The sequence below is a fragment of the Xenopus laevis genome, chromosome 9_10S, assembly GCF_017654675.1.
Source record: "Xenopus laevis strain J_2021 chromosome 9_10S, Xenopus_laevis_v10.1, whole genome shotgun sequence".
Taxonomy (NCBI): domain Eukaryota; kingdom Metazoa; phylum Chordata; class Amphibia; order Anura; family Pipidae; genus Xenopus; species Xenopus laevis.
The window spans coordinates 5,316,738-5,344,280 of NC_054388.1; the positions used below are offsets into that span (position 1 = coordinate 5,316,738).

Below are 27,543 nucleotides of genomic sequence, written 5' to 3' on the forward strand. Positions count from 1 at the left end.
AACTTCCTTGATACTGGTGGCATTCCTTAAAGTAGTTCCGTTAGGGCCTGTGATCCTGGTTCTTCATTCATAAGAGCATAAGGAGATAAATCCTACTCACAGAACCTCCCTGATCATGCATCATTATGTAGGTAATAGTTAACTAAAGTGATTAAAAAGTAGGCATTTTAATTAGCAACTCGACTGTAGAGCTGTAGGACACCAACATCATTGCGATTGCATCTGAATAGATGAGACAAATAAACTGGGGTCAACAGGGTCAAGGGACTGCTGTTGTATATTATATTTTCTTGCTGGAGGGAAGACATCTATAAACATTACTAACTGAACTATTTACTTGGAAGTTCTAGACTTTTCATGAAATGAGGTAGAACCTTCAACCATGATGGGTGACGTTTCATTCTAGAGAATAGAGAAGGCTGGTCGTTCCTAAAGTTGTAAATGAGATATTGAAGATACTGTCAGCGCTTAAGCTAAAGAGAGCACTGAAGAAGTAAATGGAGTGTATGGAAGCAAAAACTGGGCAAATTAGCAATATAATAAAAATATTGGCTTTTATTGTTGAAGGAAACACTAATGAGCTCCCTGTAAAATTAGTACTCAGCTCTAGAACATGGACCTCTCACCAATATGTGATACCCATGACTTCTGAGATCTTAAACTATAGGTCTTCCTATCTTTCTGCTCAGAAGGTTCTTCCTGCTGTGATATCACTATTACAGATAAAGGGTCCTGTAATAAACATCAAGCAAAAAGTTGGGTTTATAGATATTGGAATGCAATGTTTAGATTGTCTGTTCCATAGGAAATCTTCCTTTGCCCTTAATGCTCAGTGGTGGCCTTCGAGTGAGCCTGACCAGTTTGATACCCACTAAGCTAACCCGAGGCAAGTAAAGAGAACATGAAAAGTGCTATAGTTTATTTTAGTTTATACACTGGGTATAACCAATAACCAATTATTTTATTCTGCTAATCAACAGTATATTCGACCTATCCTCCGACAGAACATGGTACAGTAGGTCTTCTGTGCCGCTTCCAAGGTTAAAAGATAAGTCCTATTTACAACTTACAACAACACCTAATATTCCCATTGGCACAGTAGATGAAGAAGAGGAACACAGCAGAGAGACACAAGCATGAAGCTTGGGGAAAGGACATATTATTAGACTTCCACAGATGAGCGCAGGGTGGGATTTGGTTGGCTGAAAGTGGGGCAAGCTGTGGGCACAGTTAGGATGGAGATGCAAATTAAGCACAGAAGGGAGGCGTAAGATTGAAGCGTAGAGGAAAGGCGAGAGAGTTGCTTGGTAGAGATCATAAATTGGAGAGTTAATCCAGGACATCCCCATGCTGCTCTGTAGCTTCTCAACACCTGCGAGTAAGATGGATCCGGTGGCATTCTTTGAAGGTAAAGCCTCAGTCTGAGTAGATGATGAACCCAGAGAAGGTGCTGTACTTGTTATTATTGCCCCCGTGGGCCTTTCCACCATCTAGTTTAATAAAGACCTCATCTCCTGCATCCAAGTGTAGTATGACACTGTTGCTGGCATAGTCATAATTCTGGTCAGCGTCTTGAGCAATGGCACTTGCACGGACCTGAGGAGCAAACAAGGGAGAAGATGAACTGAAAAGGCAAAAAAGGCAAATTCTCCTTGTTACAGGCCAATCGAAAGAGAAATACTGAGCGGTTGGTATGGTTGATTGGACCTAGTATATCTGCAGCATGTTGTGACTAAAACCTCTGTAGTACATTCTATAGTCAGTCTACAAGCATGGTCAAGTTGCATCAGAACCTATAGAAGCACAAAACTCTTAAGACTGTGCCCCTTATTTACTTTTTGTACTAAAGTACTTGGTTTTTATACTACGCCTGACTGTGTGCTTAATCTGGTTATTATACTTGGCCATCACCCCTTGCTTTAGGTCTGGGGCATGTGCACTTGGACTTCATGTCCATACTTTTTGAGATACTCACTTTTTGACTAGTGCAATATCCCCTTTTTGTGCCAAGTACCCCATGATCAAAGTAAATACACAATACATGGTTCCATTCCATCCTGTGCATTTTGACCCATGCACATTATACTGGTCATAGACTCATTGAAGAACAATATATCAGTTCATATTCTTTCTCTAGTATAATATATAGCAATGGTCATTACTTTTACACAATCCTTTAGATTGATCATCATTTTGGCCCAAGAGCATTATGTGGGACTGATGATTATCTCATTCTAGAGCAGTGTTTTGTTTTTTTTTTTGGAAATTTTTGGTTCAAGCTTCATTTTTGAGGTCCAACTTTTAGCCAAGCTACCCTTAGGCCATAACAATGTTTCACACATGTATCAGCAGCCTTTTAGCTACATCACTAATTGTATCTAGGACTCCAAATAAACATCCACCCTAAATCTCCATCTAACTAACCTTCAAGTGGGCTTCCATGAGTATCGAGGAGAGCAAATATGCGTTATTCTTCAGTTCTTACTCCACATTGCCTTCAGCTGAGCTACTTTGTTCACTGTTCCAAGCCAACCCTAGGGTGGCCAGCGCCATAGTTAGTTATATTTTCACTTTGTCAAATAGTATATAGCTTATATTCTTGCTTTAGACCAAGGGTCTCCAACCTTTTTTTTAATCATGAGCCACAATCAAATGTTAAAAGAGTTGGCAGCCTACAGGAGACTCTGTTTGGTAGTGCACATGGTTTTTATGCAACCAAAACTTGCCTTTAATAAAATAATCACCTGCTTTAAGGCCACTGGGAGCAACATCCAAGGTTTGGTGAGCAGCACGTTGCTCACAAGCCAGTGGTTGGGGATCACTGAGTTAGACCAATACATTATATATATTCCCACTCCCAAATTGGTAAATTTATGGCCAACAAACAACATATCAGACAGATCATGTTCTCATTTTAGAACAATATCTATTTATTAATTACATTCTTAGTCTTGGTGCTCTGCTAAAATATATAAAATAGATATCAGTCCAATAAGAACTGTCTGCACTGAAAGATTCCTCTGCAACAGAAAAGCAGCAGCTTGTCTACAAAGCCCACTCCTGGCCGATCCGATCAGAAACTCTGCATGTCTCCATCACAAATCACTTAGGAAATATGGGCTAAGTTGCTCTCTGGGGGTTAATTATTAATTCCACTGTTGCTGCAGAGCCTCCCTGTCAGGATGTTCTAACGCACACGTGTGAGTACAGAGAGACACACACACACACACCCCACCACCGGAGCAGGTGTGTTAATAAGGAGAATAAACAACACACTGGGCTGATAATTAACGTCTCAAGTCAGAGGCATCACTGCCAAGAAGTAGGGGGAGACGGTTTAAGAGGGAGAGAGAAAAGCGTCAAGGGAAGAATGTGTGACTCATTAAAAGTGCCATGTTCCCCATCAGAACAAAATATACTTGTTTTTCTCTAAAATACTAATTTTTCGATCTCACGGCCAAGAAGGTTGCCAATTCAGGGGCCCTAAAGGAGTTAAAGCAGCAGTTCCAATATGTCTATGTCTGACATAGACCCCCCCAGTTCATTGGAATGAAATTCTGAACCCCAACATTTGCTGTTATTTAGCAGAACCCCACTCTGAGCAGCAGCATCATTTTTATTAAGATATTAAGCAACTGTATTCGTTGTGTCCCTTGGGGTTATGTAACACCTTGGGCTACCTACAATCAATGGGGTGGGACAAGTGTGTTAAAACTCCTGAAAATATTAAGGGGCCGATTCACTAACTTCGAGTGAAGGATTCGAAGTTAAAAAACTTCGAATTTCGAAGTTTTTTTTGGGCTACTTCGACCATCGAATGGGCTACTTCGACTTCGAATCAAAGGATTCAAAGTAAAAATCGTTCGACTATTCGACCTTTCGATATTCGAAGTCGAAGGATTTTAATTCCTAGTCGAATTAACCCTCGATATTCGACCCTTAGTGAATCGGCCCCTAAGTGTGCAGGTATTGGTGGGTTTAGACGAGTGATCCGCAACCAGTGGCTCTTGAGCAACATGTAGCTTACCAACCCCTTGCATGTTGCTCTTAGTGGCCTCAAAGAAGGAGCTTATTTTTGAATTCCTGACTTGGTGGCAAGTTTTGGTTGCATAAAAGCCATCTGTAATGCCAAATTGAGCCTCCTGTAGCTGCCAGTCCACATAGGGCTACCAAATAGCCAATCAAAGCCCTTATTTTGCATCTTCATGTTTGTGTTGCTCCACAACGCTTTTTACAATTGAATATGTCTCACGTGTAAAGAAAGGTTGGAGACCCCAGGTCTAGACCAACTGTCAATGTGACCTTCAGGAGGTAAGGTAATAAATGGTCTTGGGATGATCCCAGTTTGGGAACCCTTCTATTTTATCAAGAGATAGGAGATATTTTGGGCAGAAGAAGGAAAGCCACTGGGTGGCAGAAGGAATGGTCAAGGTAGATCAGAGAAGTGGTATAAAATATTCCCATTTTACGATGGGGAACACTGTAAGGAATGTCAATGGCCATACATCGAAGATTAATCCAGGCACAGGATCAGCTCATTACATAGGGCTGCAGCTTGAACATCCATGACCTAGTAGCCTAGTTTGCTACAGCGTCAGGACTAGGACTAGGTCTTCTGGAGATAAGACAACCATACTTGAAAAGGATTCCAAGAAGCCAAGTGAGTTTACGAGGAAGTAAAGACCATGAGAGAGAAGGTCATTCACACCATCTGCAGTAAATGCAATGGAAAGTCAGCTAATAGATCATTCTTATGACCATTCCTATATACTTGGAGTTAATAGGTTGTGTGGGTAAGGGAAAGATACCTGAGATAAGGACACCATAGGTTTGGAATGAGATGGATCTCAAGATATTCTCTTGCTATCCTTTAGTCCTACCATGCACATGCAGCACACTCCCAAATATGTGCATGTATACACATATGACTTGACCTCTCCTTCAGTGCTTATTAAAAATACATGGACAGATTTCCAGTCATTCCTGAACCTTTAAAAAATAGATGAAGTCCGAGATCTATGCAGATTAAGCTGCTAAAGGAGTCATTGACAACAGTTGTGGAGAAGAAAAATTACATAGGTGCCACAGATATTACCCCTAGGACGGGGAGGGTCTGAGATGTAATTTTGCTTCCATTTGCACATAAACATTGGATCCTACCCTACTTCATCTACAACAGCTACCTTATCTTAAACCTAAGTCTCTGGCAAGTTAGGTTCAGCCAGGATTTAAATGTAGCATAGGAATGGTTATCTAAAGCTGGCCATACACGGAGATGTCACCAAACGAGCGGATCTCTCCCCGATATGCCCACCTTGAGGTGGGCAATATCGGGCTGATCCGATCGTGGGCCCTAGGGCCCAACAATCAGATCCTAACGAATGGGAACGGGCAGTCGGATCGTGGGACCGCATCAACGAACAGATGCGGCTGCGATCCGACGGGATTTTTAGTCCCATCCGATCAAGATCTGGCCGACTTTCGGCCAGATCTCGATCGGGGAAGCCCCTCGGGGGGGCCCATACACGGGCCAATAAGCTGCCGACTCGGTCTTTCGGCAGCTTTTATCGGCCCGTGAATGGCCACCTTAAGGCAAGAGAACTGGCAAGATCAGAGGTGCTAGAGGAAGAAGAGTTCTTGTAGACACTTGTAGCTATAGGTCAGGGTGGCCAAGGTCAAGGCATGCAGGAAAATTCACAATTTGAGAAAAACCAAACAACACATGGAGTGGACAACAAACAGACAAGACGGGCACCAGACTGGAGACCAGGCAGCAAATAGGGCACGTAGGAGCATGCGAGATCCGATTTGATGATTAAGTGGTGCCAACTGGCAAATATAATGCGGCTGCACATTAAGTAGCATTTGATTCAGGTACCTTATGTTTAAAAGAATTTTAGGGCAATGAGGTTATGATCAGCCCACCCTCTGTTACTCCTTTTTGTCCACACTCAATGTGTCTATCTCACCTTGAACCCAAATGCCCAGGCATCATTAGCCAAATGTCGGAGTAGTGGAAAACATTGTAAAGACATAGAGCAAAGTGGAGCAAAGTTATCGGATGAACGAATGAAGATATAGTTGGGAGAGGAGGAATGAAGAGCTGGGAAAGGTAGAAGGAGGGGGAGAGCAGAAGACAAGGAGGAATATTCTGTCACTGAGGAGGATGACGGAGCTTTGCCAAGACAAACTTATCACAAGCGACATGTGAAGAGGTGGATTTGTCCCAGCAGCTGCCAGCGTATTTGTGTGGAGCAGAAGTAATCGAATCATACAATTGTGAGTGGGGGGAGGCACCATCCCTGGAAAAGCCAAGGACCCCCCAATGTGCATTTAGGGGCCAAGGGGCTCCTGATATAACAGTAGAAAGACTGAAAGTCCCTGGTGAGTGCTGGGAAAGTATAAAATAAAGGCAAAGGTAGGATATGAAAAAAACAAGTGTAATACATCCATATTTATATGGGCAGATCACATTTGAGCAAGGAACAACTGGGGTAAAATTGGGGATTTGGGTGAAAATGGATGAGATTTATTGTTGGAATCATGGCTGATGCAACAATGTTTCCCTATACCTGTAACTTTGTTATGTGCTAAGTGGGGCCTGGAACAAAGGTTGAATCTCACTTGAAAATAGACTTAAAGGGGAACTATCGTGACAATGAAAATTATATAATATGTAATTATACAATATAAGCTTCAGCATACTGAAATAAGAAACTTTCTAAATACAATCAATTAAATATTCTGCATTGTTTCTGAAATAATCAAGTTTATATTCACTATTCCTTTCTCAGCATCTGTTTCTCTTCATTCTCTCTTCATGCAGCAGTTGGGTGTCAGATATTCATTGACAGATCCAATATATCTTATAGGGGGGCTTCCTTCCATAGCTGATGTGTTAGAGTTCACTGAAATAACTGATTCCAGTACAAACAAAATCTAACAAAATAACTGTGTTTTGCACAAATTTTGCATGTAGAGAGACATGATGTCTGGTGAGTTTAATAGAGTGAGCTCTAATTAGGGAAACACAGAATCCAGGATTCGGTTCGGGGTTCGGCCAAGATTCGGCCTTTTTCAGCAGGATTTGGATTCGGCTGAATCCTTCTACCCGGCCGAACCGAATCTGAATACTAATTTGCATATACAAATTAGGGGCGGGGAGTGAAATAGCATCAGAAAAAAAGGAAGTAAAAATGTTTTCTGCTTTCCACCCCTAATTTGCATATGCAAATTCGGATTTGGTTCGGTATTCGGACAAATCTTTTGAATTAGGGGGTTTGGCCGAATCCATAATAGTGGATTCGGTGCATCCCTACCTCTAATACATCTTCTAGGCAAAAGGAGCCCCCCTATAACATATATTGGATCATTCATCTGACACTCAACTGCTGCATGAAGTGGGAATGAAGAGAAACAGATGCTGAGAGAGGGATAGTGAATATAAACTTGATTATTTCAGAAACAATGCAGAATATTTAATTGTTTGTATTTAGAAAGTTACTTATTTCAGAATGCTGAAGCGCATATTAAATTGTGATTTTCATGATGGTTCCCCTTTAAAAAGCCTGACGATCCCTGGACAAGACAATAAAGGGCAAACAAACACTGTTTATACATTAAAATGAAATATACCAGCCTATTGGTGAGCAGATATGGTTGCCTCCAAAATACCTGTTGAAGACTTCTACGTATGCCCAAAACCTGACACTCTGTAAGAGTTTAAATCCAGCCTAATAAAAATCAAGAATGAAAATGGATCGAAGACAAGAGTAGAGTTTAAAAAAAGCAGGTTTTAGTAATCATTATTTTTTTGTGTGGCCCATCGCTCACGATCTACTAGCACCCTGTGGGGAGAAGCGGCGGTCTATTTGGCACAAGGGTAACCACGCTGTTGAGGCATCTCTCTTTGGAAGAGGTTTGCACACATATGTTAATCTGCTGCTCTCCCATATTGCAAATACCAGAAGCGCATGTAAAACTGCTCATAATAGGAAGCCAATAACTATATTTATGCACTAAACTAAAGCCTTGAAATTGGGTACCAATATAAGCCATGGGCTTCATTCATCAGAGCCAAGAGGGCCCTATCCCAAAAAATGAGTTTAATTGTTATATATTTACTGCGTTAGAGTTACCTGCTGAGATATATGTGATATGGTTTTTCTCGGGCACCCTTTGGGGTGAGGCATAGGAGTTGCTACTAACCTGGGGCTACAAAGATTTCAGAGAGAACCTGAACTCAGAGAATTATGTTTGTCATCAGAGAAGAAGACAAATTCCATTGTAAAGGGACGTATAACATAAGGAGCTCATGCTACAGGACTCTTACTGTAGTAGTACAGAAGGTTTAGCTTAAGTTCAGTTCAGGCCCCCAAAAATGATGCCACTGCTGCAGGGTTCTGTGCTGTGTACCCTTTTATTTCACATGTGTATTAATGGCTTAGAGAAGGCAGGTCAATTACATTCACCCAACATATTTCATCCTGGCTGGGGCATCGGATAAACTGGATCTCCAGATAGATAAAGGGCTTTGGAGATTCAATGATGATAAATGTAGGGGGTGGATGGATATATGCAGGCAGTTATATCCCCAGTAAGACAGGTGTCAAAAGACAGGTAGCAGTAACAAGGGTCAACAAGGTATTGTCCTGTATTATGAGAGGTTCACAGGAGGAGAGGCTGTACTTCCACCCCCATCTAGATTATGCAGAGCAATTTTTGTCTCCACTTCGCAAAAGGGACATTACTGTACAGAGACAGTCGAAAGGAGAGCAATTAAGTTATTAAAGGGTATGGAAGATCTCAAAAGTAAGGTTGGCCACCAAGGGATTGTTACATTAAGAGCCCAGAACAAGGATCTTCTTGGTCGGCCTTCATGAAGTGGTACTTGGGAAACCTGAATATAATAAGGCTGGGAATAAAGAAGCAAAAGAAACCTAATTTTTGGCTCATTGATAGAAACAATCAAGCAGAACCTCACTGCCCATCTTAACATGGGATACCACAAGTTAAAAAACAGGTCTCCCCTAAAGATACCAGAAGTTCTTTTGAAAGATCCCTTAGGGCAGGGATCGCCAACCTTTTGAATCCGTGAGCAACATTCAGAAGTAGTAGGAGTTGGGGAGCAACACTAGTGTGAAAAATGTTCTTGGGGTGCCAAATAAGTGCTGTGATTGGCCATTTGATAGCCCCTATGTGGATTGTCAACCTACATTGAGACTCTGTTTGGCAGTGCACCTGGTTTTTACACAACCAAAACTTGCCAGAAAGACAGGAATACAAAAATAAGCTCCTGCTTTAAGACCACTGGGAGCAAAATCCAAGGGGTTGGAGAGCAACATGTTGCTCACGAGCTACTGGTTGGGGATCACTGCCTTAGGGAGTTTTTTTCCAATTGCAAGTTAAAGTTGAACAACGGAACAGATATTAAAATGCCTTCTTCTAATGCTCTTCCAGTTAATTTGTCTGCCGTTTCTAGGGTTTGTGTCATGTGAGATGTTTGATGGTGTCTCTCCTATCCTGGTGGAACCTGGTTAAATGTTCTTTTTGCCCAGTTATTAAAATGGCCTAGAAGAAGAAGCAGTTGAGATGAAATAGGAGTGGGGATGCACCAAATCCACTATTTGGGATTCGGCTGAATCTCCGAATCCTTGGTGAAAGATTCGGCCAAATACCGAACTGAATCTGAATCCTAATTTGCATATGTATATTAGGGGCAGGAAAGGGAAAAGTGGAAAAAAATTCTTCTTTTGTGATGAAAAGTCATGTGACTTCCCTACCTGCCCCTAATTTACATATGCAAATTAGGATTCCGATTCGGTTCGGCCAGGCACAAGGATTCGGCCGAATCCGAATCCTGCTGAAAAAAGGCCAAATCTTGGCCGAAACCTGGATTCGATGCATCCCTAAATATGAGTAATATGCATCAATATATAAGAAGTCCAGTGACCACAAGGTGACCATACATGACATAGTTTGAATTGAGGGTTGGATGTCTTTTGTTTGAGTTTCGCCACCATGAAACTACTGTAAATGATAGAGCGGATTTCTAATATTTCAACATGGCTCCCTGATGGCTCCAGCCGGTTTTCAGCCCCTTCCTACAGTCTCTGTGCGACTTGGTAAACACAATTATTAGGAGACCAGCAGCCTTTCCAGATACCAAAGTCAAACAAAGATGCATCATGGGCATTAATGCAACAATTTCTCTTTATATGTTGTAACTCCACATACGGGGGGAGGTCAAACAAATATATCATCAGACTCTTGTTCAGGCAACGCTGAAGCTCAGATGGCATGAAGCACGTCAGTTTGGATGACCTCTTCCCTAGTGGATATGTGTAGTCACCGTTGGCATTTTAATAAAGAAGACTTTGATGGCACATTATGAATTGTTATTGAGGAGAGATCTTTGTGCTTTCAGTTGAGTGAGCATTCTTCAAATATGCTTGGCTTTGCCTCTTCCCGAGAAAGGCCCAGGGGCATATTTATCGTATCGGTGCAGCTGGATACGCTGAGCTTCTCCATCAGTCCGCTTGACCGATTTTTACGCAAATTTTGCATATTTGTAAATCAGAGAAAGGTGTGGTATTTTTGTCACAGTGCGACACACAATGTTACATGAGCAATGATGTCTATCGGCAGTCATTATGGGGAATCTCCTTAACCCTCTCGCCTGGATGGTACACATGAAGCCTACTGATTGGGACTTCCTAAGTAGACAACCCTTTGCACTTAGATATTTAAAGAATTGAAATACCCATGCAGATCTATAGTTACTTAGGAACAGTATGAGATCTATTATATAGAAACCCAATATCCAGAAGGCTCTGAAACATGGCATTCCCAATTGCTCTACTGCCCCATTGTTTTTGGAGATGCATAAATCCACGATGGTGGCAAAACACTCCTATTTGGTTTTCTTATTATTTGTATGTTTTAATAGCTTTAAAGGGATTCTGTCATGATTTTTATGGTGTAGTTTTTATTTCTAAATGACACTGTTTACACTGCAAATAATTCACTCTACAATATAAAATGTCATTCCTGAACCAGCAAGTGTATTTAGCTGTAATATTGGTGTGTAGGTGCATCTCAGGTCATTTTGCCTGGTCATGTGATTTCAGAAAGAGCCAGCACTTTAGGATGGAACTGCTTTCTGGCAGGCTGTTGTTTCTCCTACTCAATGTAACTGAATGTGTCTCAGTGGGACCTGGATTTTACTATTGAGTGTTGTTCTTAGATCTACCAGGCAGCTGTTATCTTGTGTTAGGGAGCTGCTATCTGGTTACCTTCCCATTGTTCTGTTGTTAGGCTGCTGGGGGGGGGGGTGATATCAGTCCAACTTGCAGTACAGCAGTAAAGAGCGACTGAAGTTTATCAGAGCACAAGTCACATGACTGGGGGCAGCTGGGAAACTGACAATATGTCCAGCCCCATGTCAGATTTCAAAATTAAATATAAAAAAATCTGTTTGCTCTTTTGAGAAACAGATTTCAGAGCAGCAGTTGTAGGTAGAAGGGGCTTCACCTATTTACTGTGCAAAGAGATCAGCACTGCCCAGAGTAACGATGGAAATGGTAGTCTCTAAACTAAGTCTGTAGCTATTTGATAGAGCGCAAGAATGAGAAGTTCTACCAACAAGGGGCACCTCAGATGCTGGGGGTCCAGATAAAATGTCCCCTAAGCCTTGAAATATTGACAGTAGGGTTTTTGGAGGAGTAAAAAGAGAAATATGGGATAGGGCAGGGGGAACTCTGCATTCATGTCTAGTAACAGCTTTATAGCAATAAAGGAAAGACCTGTAACAGGAATAAAGCATCAAATCCACCCATTAATAATTCCATTACACAAATACCCAGGCCTGGATTTATGGGAAGGTCACAAAGGCCAGGGCCTAGGGTGGCAAGATTTTAGGGGCGGCATGATGTCCAGCCACATTCTTATTATTTTAAAAGCACTGGGGAAGAGCAACCCTTTCAGTCTCCTGCGTAGGGCGTGAGGTGCCTCAATTAGAAATCCAGGCCTACAAATACCAGAGGAAAGGTAAAAAAAAAATATCTGCACTTGTTATGTTATTATTTTCTACAACTCAGAGGTCTTGGTCTTGGCTGATCATGCATTTGGCAGATTGTAGTTAGACAGTGATTGGCAACTAGACAGGGCTATGGGCCAGGCTCGGACTGGGAATCTGTGGGTTCTGGCAAATGCCAGAGAGGTGCCATAGAAAGTCAGTATTAATGGGCTGGTGGGGGCTGTTTGGGCCTCTGTGAACCTGAAATGCCAGGGCCTATTTTAATTCTCAGTCCGGACCTGCTATGGCCAATGAATTCACTTTTGAATAGAATCTCTACGACTGGTGGGTCAGGGAAGGCAAATGATTTGCTCAGTACTTGGTATAAGTGTGGATTGAGGTTCCTTGAAGAGAAATCCATATCTGCCCCCCTATAAGTTGGTTCTGTAACCTTCAAGGGGTGATTGCTGTATATTAAGATGGTGCCATGAATCCCCCCCATTTGTTTTTCCATGGACTTCTCCCAATCTGCCACTTCCAGCCACCCTTTGTCTCACTCCCACCTCCCCAGATTCCATCTCTAACCTCCTATTATTCTTCTCCGGAGACATCTGTTCTTTGGAAATGTTCCTGCATTTTTTTTTAGACATTAAACCGGAGAAATTCTCCAGGGATAGCATGTTTTAAATCCCACGCCCCCGGAGCTGGAAACAAGTGCCTGCCTTTGGCTTAATTAGCTAATTACTTGTTCTTAACATTTTCTGGGGGTGTTTTCAATATTTCCATCGTTTTTCATCTCCAGCCTGTCATTTCCCCTTTAATGGCTTCTTTCTGTACCAGTAGTGATTGATCTTGATCTGACTCTGTCTCCATCTTCATTCTTTTCCTCTTTCCCTATATTATACATGAACAATCAAACAACCACCGTTCCTTATTTCTTTCTTTTGTATCTAATGGGAATATCAGTATTTAATTGCATAATTAGCTCGCTCCTGCTCAAGGCAAGGTGTAACTACCGTTGTAGTCTAAGGTCATATTGTTCTTTTCCAGCAAGGGGGCGTGGTCTGACCGCCAAAATCATCTGAATAGATGAAAAAGACCTGGGTGGTTCATTAAAGGAGAACTAAACCCTAAAAATAAATGTGGCTAAAAATGCCATATTTTATATAATGAACTTATTGCAGGAGGCTAAAGTCTCAGCTTGTCAATAGCAGCAATGATCCAGGACTTCAAACTTGTCACAGGGGGTCACCATCTTGGAAAGTGTCTGTGACACTCACATGCTCAGTGGGCTCTGATTGGCTGTTGAGAAGCTAAGCTTAGGGCTCGTCACTAATTATCCAGCAGAAAATGAGCTTCCCTGGCTGTAATATAAGCTGATGCTACAGGTTTGCTGATTATTAAATTCTGATGCTAATTGCACTGGTTTCTGTGCTGCCATGTAGTAATTATATGTATTAATTACTAATCAGCCTTATATTGTGACATTTCTATTCTATGTGTACTGTATATTGTGAGTGGCTCCCTAAGCTCAGTAAGTGACAGCAGCACAGAGCATGTGAATCAGTGAATCAGCAGAAAAGAAGATGGGGAGCTACTGGGGCATCTTTGGAGACACAGATCTTTACTGCTAAAGGGCTGTGATTGCCTTGGGCTGGTACAGAAGCACAAAACATCATGTACAACATTTCTAGCTACTTCTTTAGTTCTCCTTTAAGTGCATAAAACGATGGCAGCATGGGTATTTCTTAGCACAATTCAGCAGGAATGGCTCTCTACATTTGCTTAAAGCATATACAAAGAGAAGCAATGCAACTATTCCAGGACAAGTACCCCCAATGAATATATTTTGGAATTACAGGTACAAGTATTAAATCTCGGTGCAAGCGTCCCCGTGCCGCACAGAATTACATTTGCATCACGATTTCCCTTATTCGACTGATCCAGAGGGCAGAAAAGGAAAAGTGGAATTGCTTTGTCCAGTCTGCTGAAGAACGGCCCCGACAATATCATTTATCTTCTGTTCCACAAGAGCAGGTCATCCCTAAACTTTACTAATGCCAAACCATAAAAAAACGAGAACACCGAAGTATTAAAAGAGGTCATTTATCTTTAAGTTTCCGGTAGTCCCAGACAGTTTCCGGCAAAGTTCTATTTTTGTGGTTCAGGGGCCACGTAATCTGCCTTCCCTTCGCAGTAGGTACCGAGCCGTGGCAGGACCATAGTGTAGTTGTAACAGTGAGTAATGAGTCTCTACCAGTAATTGTCTGCACTCGCCACAGTGAAACTGTCAGGGATAAGAGAGATTACAGAGAAATAAGATGTTGTAGGAAAGGGGAGGCGGATATTGTAAAGCAGATGCCAACACTGATTGGATAGTAAGTCTCTCGGAATCATGAAACCATGGGGTTCGACTCCTATGTCATCTCCTTATGGCCTTGGGCAAGTCACTTATTCTCCCCGTGCATCTGGCTTTAAAAACGAGAGAGTAAATTCTCCACGGAGCCCTGTAATTAAAACCTGCGTTAATGCAATGGGCAGCAGTGACAGTTAGTAAACTGCCAACAAAATTAATGGGTTTTACTAACTTCAATGTCAAAGTGGCACCACCAGCAGTGTTGGACTGGCCCACCGGAATACCAGGAAAACTCCCGGTGGGCCCAGGTGTCAGTGGCCCCTCATGCTGCTAAACATTTGGCCTATTTCATGGCCATTCCCTATTTCTATGAGAACAAAGAGACTAAATAGATGGAATAATAGATTATAGTATGTAAAGAAGACTAGGAGAATAGAGGTTGAGTGAGGAGAGTTAAAAATAAAAGTACTGAGCACGGGCCCCTGGTCTAAGGTTTTCTGGTTGGCCTCTGCTCTAAAGTTTTTGGGTGAGCCCCTGGAGTTGTGACACTGACCAGCAGGCATTATAGGGTAATGTGTGCTTCTTCCATATTGAATGTTTCTTCTCCAAGTAGGTAGGGAATGTGCACCTGTCCTGATTGGACCCAGCACAGATAAAAATAAATATAAAAGAAAATACAAATAATAGAAAAAAAACAGGACCATGGGCCCCTTGGGTCTCCAGTGCACCTTTTACCCTGATTTATTGTTGTATATATTTAAACTTTTGGGACTGGGAGTAGCCTGTGGAAAGTGTAGCTCTGGGGCCTCATATGTCATTGATGTGCCACTGCCAATAACACCCCAATGGATTGGCTACTGTAGGATTTGTCCCATTATCCCGGGACCAGATGACATTTCCATTGGCCTGGAGGTGCTTTCAATCTAAGTTACTCCTGGTAGATTCCTGCAGCGGGTCGGGTATCCGAGCATACCCACGGGTTGCCCGCAAAAACTTACCCGCGGTACCCTGTGGGTTGCAGGTAGAAGTTTCAGGAACTGGTATAGACGTGGGTCGGCAGTTCTCCGGGTTTGCGGGTCTTCTCAATAGCGAGTTTTACTCCTTTTTTTCTGATCACGAATACTTCTAATGATGTCACTTCCGGTTTACAATGACAGCACTTCCAGTTTCTTGATGGTCAGCAGGTCGCGGATCGAGTTGCGGATAAAGTAGTTGTAGGTTGGGTATGGGGTCCAATCGGGTAAGTATGCAGGTTGCAGGTCCAGGTGTGGTTTGCGGGTCGGGTTTAACAAATTGGTTCCCCGCAGGACTCTAACTCCTAGTCCTTCCTGCCCTTTAGCCCCTTTACCAAGGGAATGATCAGCAAGTACAAGTTTATCTGTTTCTCCAGCCAAATGTGCCAAAAACCACCACAATCTCAGGGTCAATGTGATCTCTTCTCTTAGCAATGATAGGACCTACTGGACAATTACAAGACCCCAATTTTCTTAATTTCACTAACATGATAGGACACTGTTTAATTAGCTTCCAAACTATTCCAATATGGAAGCACCTTGATTAATACAATCCCCCAATTACAGGTTGACACCCATGTTGGACCAGGGTACCAGGGCCCATTGGATATTGTGACTTTAAAGGGCCAACACCTCAGCCACTGCCACCTCTCACGGCTGGGCCCACTAGGTATTCCCAGAGTCCTGATGGCCCACAGCTTTTACCATCCCTATGTTCTGGCCAGGAGGCAACCAATTGTTTCTGGACAGACCACAGACAGCTGGGAATTGTGAGAGCGACATCTCTGCTAGGAGAGAAATAAGCCTGTGTTATCTGAGTCTTACACCAATGTTGTACTGTGCACTGAGGCAGAAGAACTTGCACTGCGTGTCTCTGAATTCTAATGCTCTACTCACTGGGGCTCTCTGGATGTTTCCCAGATACTTGATAGGATCTGTGTTTTGATCAGGCCCCAGCTGATCCCCAGAACCACTTAGCAAATGCCACAAATGTGTCCAGATCTTTCTCTTCCACAACAGCAGCTTGAGAACCTTAAAGGGATTCTGTCACAATTTTTATAATGTGGTTTTTATTTTTATATTACACTCTTTACACTGCAAATAATTCACTGTACAATATAAAATGTCATTCCTGAAGCAGCAAGTGTATTTAGTTGTAATATTGGTGTGTAGGTGCATCTCAGGTCATTTTGCCTGGTCATGTGATTTCAGAAAGAGCCAGCACTTTAGGATGGAACTGCTTTCTGGCAGGCTGTTGTTTCTCCTACTCAATGTAACTGAATGGGTCTCAGTGGGACCTGGATTTTACTATTGAGTGTTGTTCTTAGATCTACCAGGCAGCTGTTATCTTGTGTTAGGGAGCTGTTATCTGGTTACCTTCCCATTGTTCTGTTGTTTGGCTGCTGGGGGGGGGAAAGGGAGGGGGAGATATCACTCCAACTTGCAGTACAGCAGTAAAGAGTGACTGAAGTTTATCAGAGCACAAGTCACATGACTTGGGGCAGCTGGGAAATTGACAATATGTCTAGCCCCATGTCAGATTTCAAAATTGTATATAAAAAAATCTGTTTGCTCTTTTGAGAAATGGATTTCAGTGCAGAATTCTGCTGGAGCAGCACTATTAACTGATGTGTTTTGAAAAAAAATTTTTTTTTCCCATGACAGTATCCCTTTAAGTCTTCCATGTGTGCAGGGGGCAAACACTGACCGTGGGGTGTGTCCAAGGGACAATAACAGCGTTAGGATACCTAAGGCATATTATAGCTACTATAGGTGAATAGGCAGGGCCATGTACATCCAGTGAATGCTAATGAAGGGGTTAGAAAGGAGCAGCGGAGCATCATGGTAGTGGGAAAGAGAGAAGGAAGAAGAGATCTGTTGTGGGGAGAGAAGCAGAGAAGAATGAGACTGCAGCTGGAGGAGACTAGGGGGGAAGTGACAGATCAGGCAGACGGGAATGGACAGAACGAGAAAGAAAACGAGTGAAAAGCAGAAATAGAAAGATAACATCTGAGAGGGGAAAATATGAGAGAAGCAGAATTATGGGAGACAGGCGCCTGTGAACCAAAAGAGAATAAATTGAACGAGGAAAGAGGCAATGGCAGTGGCTTTCCTTTGCATCGCTGATCCCATGGGATTGAATTGTCTCAGAATATCCCTCTCTACATCATAGTAAAAGTTAATTTAAATGCAAACAACCCCTTTAACAACAAGCTGATGGCCTTTGCCTCCTGTAACCCCTGCACCTTGTCGGCCATTGTTTCCTAAACAACAACATAAATTTGTAAAAAAGAAGAAGAATAACGGCAATTTCCTTTCCCCGGGTATTTAGATTATATCGCTGCAATTCATAGTTATCCTTTCTCTGACTCTTAAATATTATTATCAATATATTATTACTCTATCCTTTATTAATGACACATATATATATTTATTTAGCTATAAATTCCCAGCGGTTACAGCGTTTTCTGTTTAACACCAGCCACTGATGTTTCCCTAATGTTATTGCAATAAAGGTTCGTTTATAGACAATGTTTGTTTGTTAAAGGGGTTGTTCGCCTAAATTAACTGTTAGTATGATGTAGAGAGTGATATTGTGAGACAATTTGCAATTGGTTTTCATTTTTTATTATTTGTGGTTTTTGAGCTTTTTAGCTTTTTATTCATCAGCAGCTCTCCAGTTTGTAATTTCAGCCATCTGGTTGCTAGGGTCCAGATTCCCCTAGCAACCATGCATTGTTTTGTATAAGAGACTGGAATATGAATAGGAGAGGCCTGAATAGAAAGATGGGTAATAACAATATATTTGTAGCCTTACAGAGCATTTGGAGTTTTTATTTAGATGCGGGTCGGTGACCTTCCATTTGAAAGCTGGAAAGAGTCAGAAGAAGGTGAATAATTCAAAAACTATAAAAAAAAAATAATGAAGGCCAATTGAAAAGTTGCTTAGAATTAGCCATTTTATAACATACTAAAATGAACCAACCCTTTTATGTGCATCGTCATCCGCCCCCCAAAATGGCACAAGAACTTACAATTTAGCATAGAGGAAAACAATGTTTAAAGTTTTATTAAAGGGGGTGGATCATCTTTAAGGTAACTTTTAGTATGTTGAAGAAAGGCGAACTCTTCATTTATTTTTTATAGTTTTTGAATTATTTTTTGAATTATTGGCCTTCGTCTTTGCAAGCTTTCCATCTTTCAAATGGTGGGAGGTTACTGACTCCATCTAAAAAAATGTATTTATTGATGCTACTTTTTGTTACTCATCTTTCAGGCCCACTCCTAATACAGGAACAGGGGGGTAGGAGGAGAGCTGTTCTCTTTCCAGAACATAACAAGTTAAAAATGACATCCTTCCTATTATTTAGCGTGACCCTCGCAGTATGACGGTGAAGGTGGGGCCATATATATAATGCAGGTCTCTCTAGTGGTTATAGACTCACATACTGGGGCCCGGATCCTAATCACATGCTGCACAGATGAATGAGGGCCAATAATCTTTCTCCAGTGTGACAGCTGATCCCTCTATAATAATAATCATAATAACAACTGCCCTCTGACTGCAAATCCTACCACCCGTGTGTCCCAGGGCCATGCTACTTCTGCTCACATATAATATTACATAGAATATTTCATATTATATTACATAGAATATTTCATAGAATATCACATACAATATTTCATAGAATATCACATACAATATTTCATAGAATATCACATAGAATATTACATAGAATATCACATAGAATATCACATAGAATATCACATATAATATCACATAAAATATTACATAGAATATCACATAGAATATTACATATAATATCACAGATAATATTTCATAGAATATCACATAGAATATCACATAGAATATCACATAAAATATTACATAGAATATCACATTAAATATTACATAGAATATCACATAGAATATTACATATAATATCACAGATACTATTTCATAGAATATCGCATAGAATATCACATAGAATATTACATAGAATATCACATAGAATATTACATAGAATATTACATAAAATATTACATAGAATATCACATAGAATATCACATAGAATATTACATAGAATATCACATAGAATATCACATAGAATATTACATAGAATATTACATAAAATATTACATAGAATATCACATATAATATCACATAGAATATTACATAGAATATCACATAGAATATTACATAGAATATCACATAGAATATCACATAGAATATCACATAGAATATCACATAGAATATTACATAGAATATCACATAGAATATCACATAGAATATTACATAGAATATTACATAGAATATCACATAGAATATCACATAAAATATTACATAGAATATCACATAAAATATTACATAGAATATCACATAAAATATTACATAGAATATTACATAGAATATCACATAGAATATTACATATAATATCACAGATAATATTTCATAGAATATTACATAGAATATCACATAGAATATTACATAGAATATCACATAGAATATCACATAGAATATTCTCAGGGAAATACACAGAGTGGACCCCAGCCAATGCCCATCTCGCCTCATATCCAGCGTAGGCCTAAGTGTCACCTATAAGATTAGGTCAGTGCAGTGGATGTGACAGTTGGGAAATATCTGACTCTCTGGGTGTCTGTAGATTCTCTGGGCAGTCTGACACCCCCATGTTATTGTGTGAGACCCAGATAAATCCATAGTCACATGAAATGAGGAGTCAGACACACGGGGGATGGGACATATGACAGGGGGACACACATTACACCCACAACTGGACAAATATTTACTATACAGACTGGAGAAAGGATTATCTATTTATCTAATAACCTATCAATCTATTCCTCTCTACTGCAAATCAATCAATTAGTCTAATTCTCTTTCCACCCACTGTGTCTCTGTCACTATCAGTATTTCTAGTACAGAGAAACCTGTTTTACATTCCCTGATTTTAAGTTTCCCCTCATTTTACAATGATTTCTGTGGCCCCATCAATATAAAGTGAATTATTCATTTCCCAGATTTTACTTTTTTTCTGGATTTCCCGCAATGTCTCTCTCTCTCTCTCTCTCTCTCTCTCTCTCTCTATATATATATATATATATATATATACAGTGTATATATATATATATATATATATATATATATATATCTGTCTGTCTATCCATCTCTCTCTCTCTCTATTTCTGTGTCTGTCTATCTCTCTCACTCCGTCTCTCTGGCTGTCTCTCTCTATTTGTCTATCTATATCTCTCTCTATCTATCCATCTGCCTGTATATATATATATATATATATATATATATATATATATATATATATATATATATATATATATATATATATATATATATATATATATATATATATATATACTGTACCTGTCTGTCTGTCTGTCTGTCTGTCTCTCTCTCTCTCTCTCTCTATCTATCTATCTGTCTGTGTATTCATCTCTCTGACAGACTGACAGCACCACAACACTAAAGGATAGTGACATTTCTTACACATCTATACACACATCTATACACACATACACACACACACACGTATAGAATTTAAATTGCAATATTCTGTCATCACTGCTTAACTCATATAATTATGACATGATTAAAGGAAATCAAGGCTCATTATTGCAGGTCTAACTGGCCAGTATATATTGAATATTACCATAGGGGGTTCTAATAATCATCAGTGAGCCTGGAGCATAGTAAGAGATGATGAGGCCCATGTACAATGTAGAAAAGCCCAGCCTAGAGGTGACGCTGAACTACAACTCTAACGTGTTCTGACATCATTGGGCAGCTGTGTGATGTCACTGTACATGACAGAGGGGATTATACGCTGGTGCTTGGCTCTCTAGTATTCCCATGTATGTGCCTATTGCCAGCCGAATAAGAATAAAACATAATATAAAGTATAAATTGATTTCTCTCCCTCTTATGAGAGCTCTTGTATACCTTTCCCTTTATTCAGCCATTTCTCAGTCTCTCCCTTTGGCCTGTGATTCCGGACGGTGGGATTTCTCAGTGTCGTTCTTTAGAGAAGTTATTGGATAATCCCAATCCCAGATGTCCCGTAGTGATCTCTCCCTGCGTATCTTTCCTCCATTGTCCCAACTTCTCAGCTCCTGATCTCAGATGGGAAATCTCTGCTCCAGATATCTCCCTACTGTTTTCTATTTACCCCATACTGGGGCATTACTCTTCTATTTCACCTTTGCTGATTCATCACTATTTTTATTCTGACCGGATCCAGTTTATACGCAGGACAGCGGTTTAACTAGATATTACTGGGCCCCACAGCAAATTATTTTTCAAATCCCCAAAATGTCTAGAAGTTGAATTGTTTTACCAATATTTATTGACACTGTATATGAATCAGGATCTCATGGGGCCCCTATTCCTCCTGGGGCCCCCTGCTTCCACTATAGTTACACCCCTGTCGCAGGATCTGCCATACTGATTCTCTGAGCTGAGCCCAGCTACCAGCACTTCTGTGAAACATCAAAGGGGTATTTCGCCTTTAAATTAACTGTTAGTGTGATGTAGAGAGGGATATTCTGAGACTATTTGCAATTGGTTTTCGTTTTCTATCATTTGTATTTTTTGAGTTATTTGGCTTTTTATTCAGCAGCTCTCCAGTTCGCATTTTCCGTAACCAGGTTGCTAGGGTCCATATTACCCTAGCAACCATGCATTGATTTGTATAAGAGATTGTAATATGATTAGGAGAGGCCTGAATATGAAATAGGAGTGATAAAAAGTATCAATAACAATACATTTGTAGCCTTACAGAGCATTTGTTTTTTTTAGATGGGGTCAGTGACCCCCATTTGAAAGCTGGAAAGAGTCAGAAGAAGAAGGTAAATAAATAAATATTTAAAAAAAATGAATAAAGAAGGCCAATTGAAAAGTTGCTTCGAATTTGCCTTTCTAGAACCACCCCTTTAATAACACTCAATGATGTGAAATAGAAGGTATTATATCAGGGATATCCAAGCTGCTGTCTCTGAGTTTGGCTAAACTACAACTCCCAGCATACCCCCAACAATCAAAATGATATACTAGATGATTTTCCCAGTGTCACCCACTGAACCCTCCTGTCCCCTCCAAGACCACATAGTTGCATTAACTGAAACCACCCTGGCCCCTTTACTTAGGGTATATATTTAGATATTTTTCCCTATTAATAACATTGGGGTCAAGCATCATTTTCACGGGTCAGGCCAGTAAAATACCGGCCAGAGGGGACTGCAGTAGTGATGTGCGGGCCAGTCCAACACCCGCGTGGGTCGGGTTCGGGCCAACCTCGCAACCCCATTTGTGTGGGGTGACGGGTCCGGGTTGAGCTCTTCTTCCTGCTCTCCCCACCCTGGGCTTTTCCAGGTAAGGGATCTTTCCATAATTTGGATCTTCATCCCTTAAATCTACTAGAAAATCATGTAAATATTAAATAAACCCAATAGGCTGGTTTTGCTTCCAATAAGGATTAATTATATCTTAGTTGGGATCAAGTACAAGCGACTGTTTTATTATTACACAGAAAAAGGAAATTGTTTTTACAAATCTGGATTATTTGATTATAATGGAGTCTATGGGAGACAGCCTTTCCATAATTCGGAGCTTTCTGGATAATGGGTGATAACCTTCTGTGTTCACTGTGCTCATTCCCCACTCCATGTACCCCGTGCCCCATTGAGTCGCTAATAAAGTTTGATGAGAGATGGCCGACCCCAACGGGGAGGCTTAGGAGGTCTCGCTATAGTCTCCTTCTTATTCCCCAGGGGTATGTAATGCCGGCTCTGGGCAATTAAACTCCCGTTGCCTAATTTATTTGAGTCCTTCTGTATCGATCCTTAGCTGTAGGTCCCACTGTTATTCTGCTATTAATCCCTCATTATATAGAGCCTTGCGGCATGTTAGTACTGGCTAAATACACCTGTAATAATAAAGAGTGTTCCAGTGCTACCCAAAACTATCATTTTTGCAGTCTCCCCAGCATCAGAGGGGCCCCTTTGGCCTTGGTTAAGTGACCAATTGAATATTCCTATATTGTTGTTTTCATTCCTATATATCCTTATGTTCACTGGATATTTCTAACGGTCAAAGTGGCCCTGGGAGTTGTAGTTTCATAAAACCTTATGTAGTTTAATGCTGATGTTTTGGCTTTTGCATTAGCTGGGACCCCCTGTATACTCCAACTTCAGCCCAAACTTTACTTATTAATGTAACTTATTGATCTCTTCCTTTTTTAAATGTATCAGCATAGAGGCTTTACTTCTCCTTTACACCACTGGCTAAACTATGGAAAAGTCCATGTACAGTATATACCATTTTTCCTGTTTTTGTACAATTTTTTCCCGGATATATATATATATATATATATATATATATATATATATATATATATATATATATATATATATATATATATATATATATATATATATATATATATATATATATATATATAGGACCTGTTATCCAGAATGCTCAGGACCTAGGGTCTTCTGGATAACGGATCTTTCCATAATTTGGATCTTCATTCCTTAAGTCTACTAGAAAATCCTAAATATTAAATAAAGCCAATAGGGTGGTTTTGCTTCCAATAAGGATTAATTATATCTTAGTTGGGATCAAGTACAAGTTACTGTTTTATTATTACACAGAAAAAGGAAATCATTTTTTTTAAAAAATTGGATTCTTTGGATAAAATAGAATTGATGGGAGAGGACCTTTCCGTAATCTGGAAGAGCTTTCTGGATAAAGGGTTTCCGGATAACGGATCCTTTGCCTGTACTTCAGTAACAGGGTTCCAGGAGAAATAACATAAGAAAAAGGAGCCAATTACTGCAATACGGAACTTTCCCAAAAGTCAGTAGAATGCTTGGAATTGATTGGATATAGGGAATGATCAATGTTATCAGTCTCAGAGGTCTGAGTTGAAGTGGAGAAGCCGAGCGTTTCCCTCTGTGGATCAATAAGCGTTCGACAATTCTTTGCACAAGATCCGTGAGTCCGCAAATTAGCTGTACCTATATGTGCGTTTGTATACATATATATATATATATATATATATATATATATATATATATATATATATATATATATATATATAAATATACCGATATACACACACAGATGAAGCTCACAATCTAATTGGCAATGATACAAGGAGCCCATCTGGTTTTATGCCCCCGATAATGAGTTGTTCTATTTCCACTTTGTTTCTTTTCTGCTGCAGAATGAGAATATTGCATTGCCAATAACAGATATAGCCCAACGGAGGACCAAGGCTTCAAACTTTAGCCCATTAACATATATTACCACCAGTTGGTTATTAGGAACGTAATGACTGCCAAGGCTTGGGCTTATAACAATGAATATCAGTGTCATTACTGCAGTTTATAGAAGTGTATAAAGCCCATTTTGATACATTTATGCTCGTATCTGAATATAACTGACCAAACTGTTTTCCAATAAACTAATAAACAATGCGGTTACCCTATTAAAGGGGTTGTTCACTTTTAAATGAGCTGTCAGTATGATGTAGAAAGTGAGACAATTTGCAATTGGTTTTCATTATTTATTACTTGTGGTTTTTGAGTTATTTAGCTTTTTATTCAGCAGCTCTCCAGTTTGCAATTTCAGCCATCTGGTTGCTAGGGTCCAAATTACCCCAGTAACCATGCACTGATTTGAATAAGAGTGTGGACTATGAATAGGAGAGGCCTGAATAGAAAGAGGAGTAATAAAAAGTAGCATATAGAATACATTTGTAGCCTTACAGAGCATTTGCTTTTTGATGGGGTCAGTGACCCCCATTTGAAAGCTGGAAAGAGTCAGAAGAAGAAGAAGGCAAATAATTCAAAAACTATATAAAAAAAAAAGAAAAATTAAGACCGATTGAAAAATTGCTTCAAATTAGCCATTCTATAATATACTAAAAGTTAACTTGAAGGTGAATTGCCCCTTTAATTAGTTCAATGATGGATAAAGCTACGGTAGATGGAAGCCATTGGCCCCATGAGTAGAACTGAAACACTTACCTGTCCATTCTTACACAGGTCTGCCCACATGCTGGTGCCATCGCCCCCTCTCATGAGGATGTGGTAGGTGAAAAAGTAAGTGCCCGGGACGCTACAGCTGAAATGCCCAGTGGCCTCGTCGTAGTTGTTTCCAAGGTTTGTAACCACATCGTCAAATTTGAGAACCTCGTAGCCTTCATGAGGGTGCTTTAAGCCAGCGTAGAAAGCAATCCTTGGAAAGGTGGTGTAGGTGGCCGTGCTAATATCACCACTCACCCCTCCACCTGGTAGCCCTGGTGGTCCAGCCTTGCCTGGTTCTCCTCGCTCTCCTGGAGGTCCAACTGGACCTGGTGGCCCTGGTTCCCCTGGTTCTCCGGGTATCCCTGGTTTGCCTGGACGTCCAGCTTTGCCTTGAGGACCTTGAACCAAAGTAGAAGGGGCTGATTGTCCTCTGTCACTTAGGGGTTCAGCTCCAGTGCCTGCCTGGATACTAGTACTGGTAGTGGTGACCCCCGATTTGCTAAGATAAGGATCGCACACCATGCGACAAGTGCCCAACATCTCGTAGTGGCCATCTGACCCCACAGAGTTGACCAACACCGGAATGAGGATGACTAATATAAGAACCATCACCACCCCAATAGCCACCGCCACCAAAGTCTTCCTCCCAAGGCCGAAGGGGGCCAGGGGTCGGGGGGATGCACGACCTGTAGGAGCTATGGTGCCGAAAGGAGTAGGGGAGAGGCAAAGTGGCCCCTCCAGATGAGAAGAGGGCGAGATGGACTGAGGAGACAGAAGAGAGGGAAAGAGAGAATGTCAGCAGACAAGGAAGAAGCAAGGAGAAAAAGTGTAAAAAAGGAAGGAATAAAGGGTGAAAGGCAGAGGTGAAAGTGAAGTTGATTGACAGGAAAGTTAAAAGACTAAATTAAAGTAGAAGAAAGGACATAATAGAGTAAATATAAGAGGGAGTAGAGAGACATGAGAGGCGGGAGGGGAAAGCACAACAACAAAATGAACCATGAGATGAGAAAAGTGAATGGAAAGTGTAAATAACAGGAGGGAATGGGACAGAGAGAAAAGACAACAAGGGACAGTGTAAAGCAGATAAATGCCGGGGAGAAGAAAACACACAGAAGAGACAGAGGGGGAGCAGCTGAAAGTGAATATTTTAAGAGAGACAGAGAGACAGACAGACAGAGACTGAGATGAAAGTGGAAAGTGATCAGAGAGGAGGAAGAAGCAGCAGCAGTGTCGGAACAAGGACAGAAAGAAAAGCTGGAGGGGGAGATGAGAGGGAGGAAGGCGCCGAGGCAGAAGGAAAGCGCAGAGGCAGCGGGGAATCCAACTTATGAGAAGATTCTCACACCAACCTCTGATTTATACATATCACACACTACACTGCCCCCTGACTGATGAGCCGGGAGATACAGACACACACAGGTATATACACACTGTATTACACTCACCATCCAGACACACACACAGGTATATACACACTGTAATACACTCACCATCCAGACACACACACACAGGTATATACACACTGTATTACACTCACCATCCAGACACACACACAGGTATATACACACTGTATTACACTCACCATCCAGACACACACACAGGTATATACACACTGTAATACACTCACCATCCAGACACACACACACAGGTATATACACACTGTAATACACTCACCATCCAGACACACACACACAGGTATATACACACTGTAATACACTCACCATCCAGACACACACACAGGTATATACACACTGTATTACACTCACCATCCAGACACACACACAGGTATATACACACTGTATTACACTCACCATCCAGACACACACAGGTATATACACACTGTATTACACTCACCATCCAGACACACACACAGGTATATACACACTGTATTACACTCACCATCCAGACACACACACAGGTATATACACACTGTATTACACTCACCATCCAGACACACACACACAGGTATATACACACTGTATTACACTCACCATACAGACACACACAGGTATATACACACTGTATTACACTCACCATCCAGACACACACACAGGTATATACACACTGTATTACACTCACCATCCAGACACACA

General features: G+C 40.8%; 1 protein-coding gene across 1 annotated transcript; it reads right to left on the reverse strand.

The window, feature by feature from the left end:
* Positions 1-1,416: 1,416 nt before the first annotated feature.
* On the reverse strand, positions 1,417-26,699 carry LOC108702546 (C1q-related factor). The gene is made up of 2 exons (XM_018238077.2): positions 25,451-26,699; positions 1,417-1,596 (listed from the first exon to the last, which is right to left on the reverse strand). Exons 1-2 carry the CDS (start codon positions 26,057-26,059, stop codon positions 1,417-1,419), a joined length of 789 nt encoding a protein of 262 aa, XP_018093566.1. The 5' UTR covers positions 26,060-26,699.
* Between the last annotated feature and the right edge of the window lie 844 nt (positions 26,700-27,543).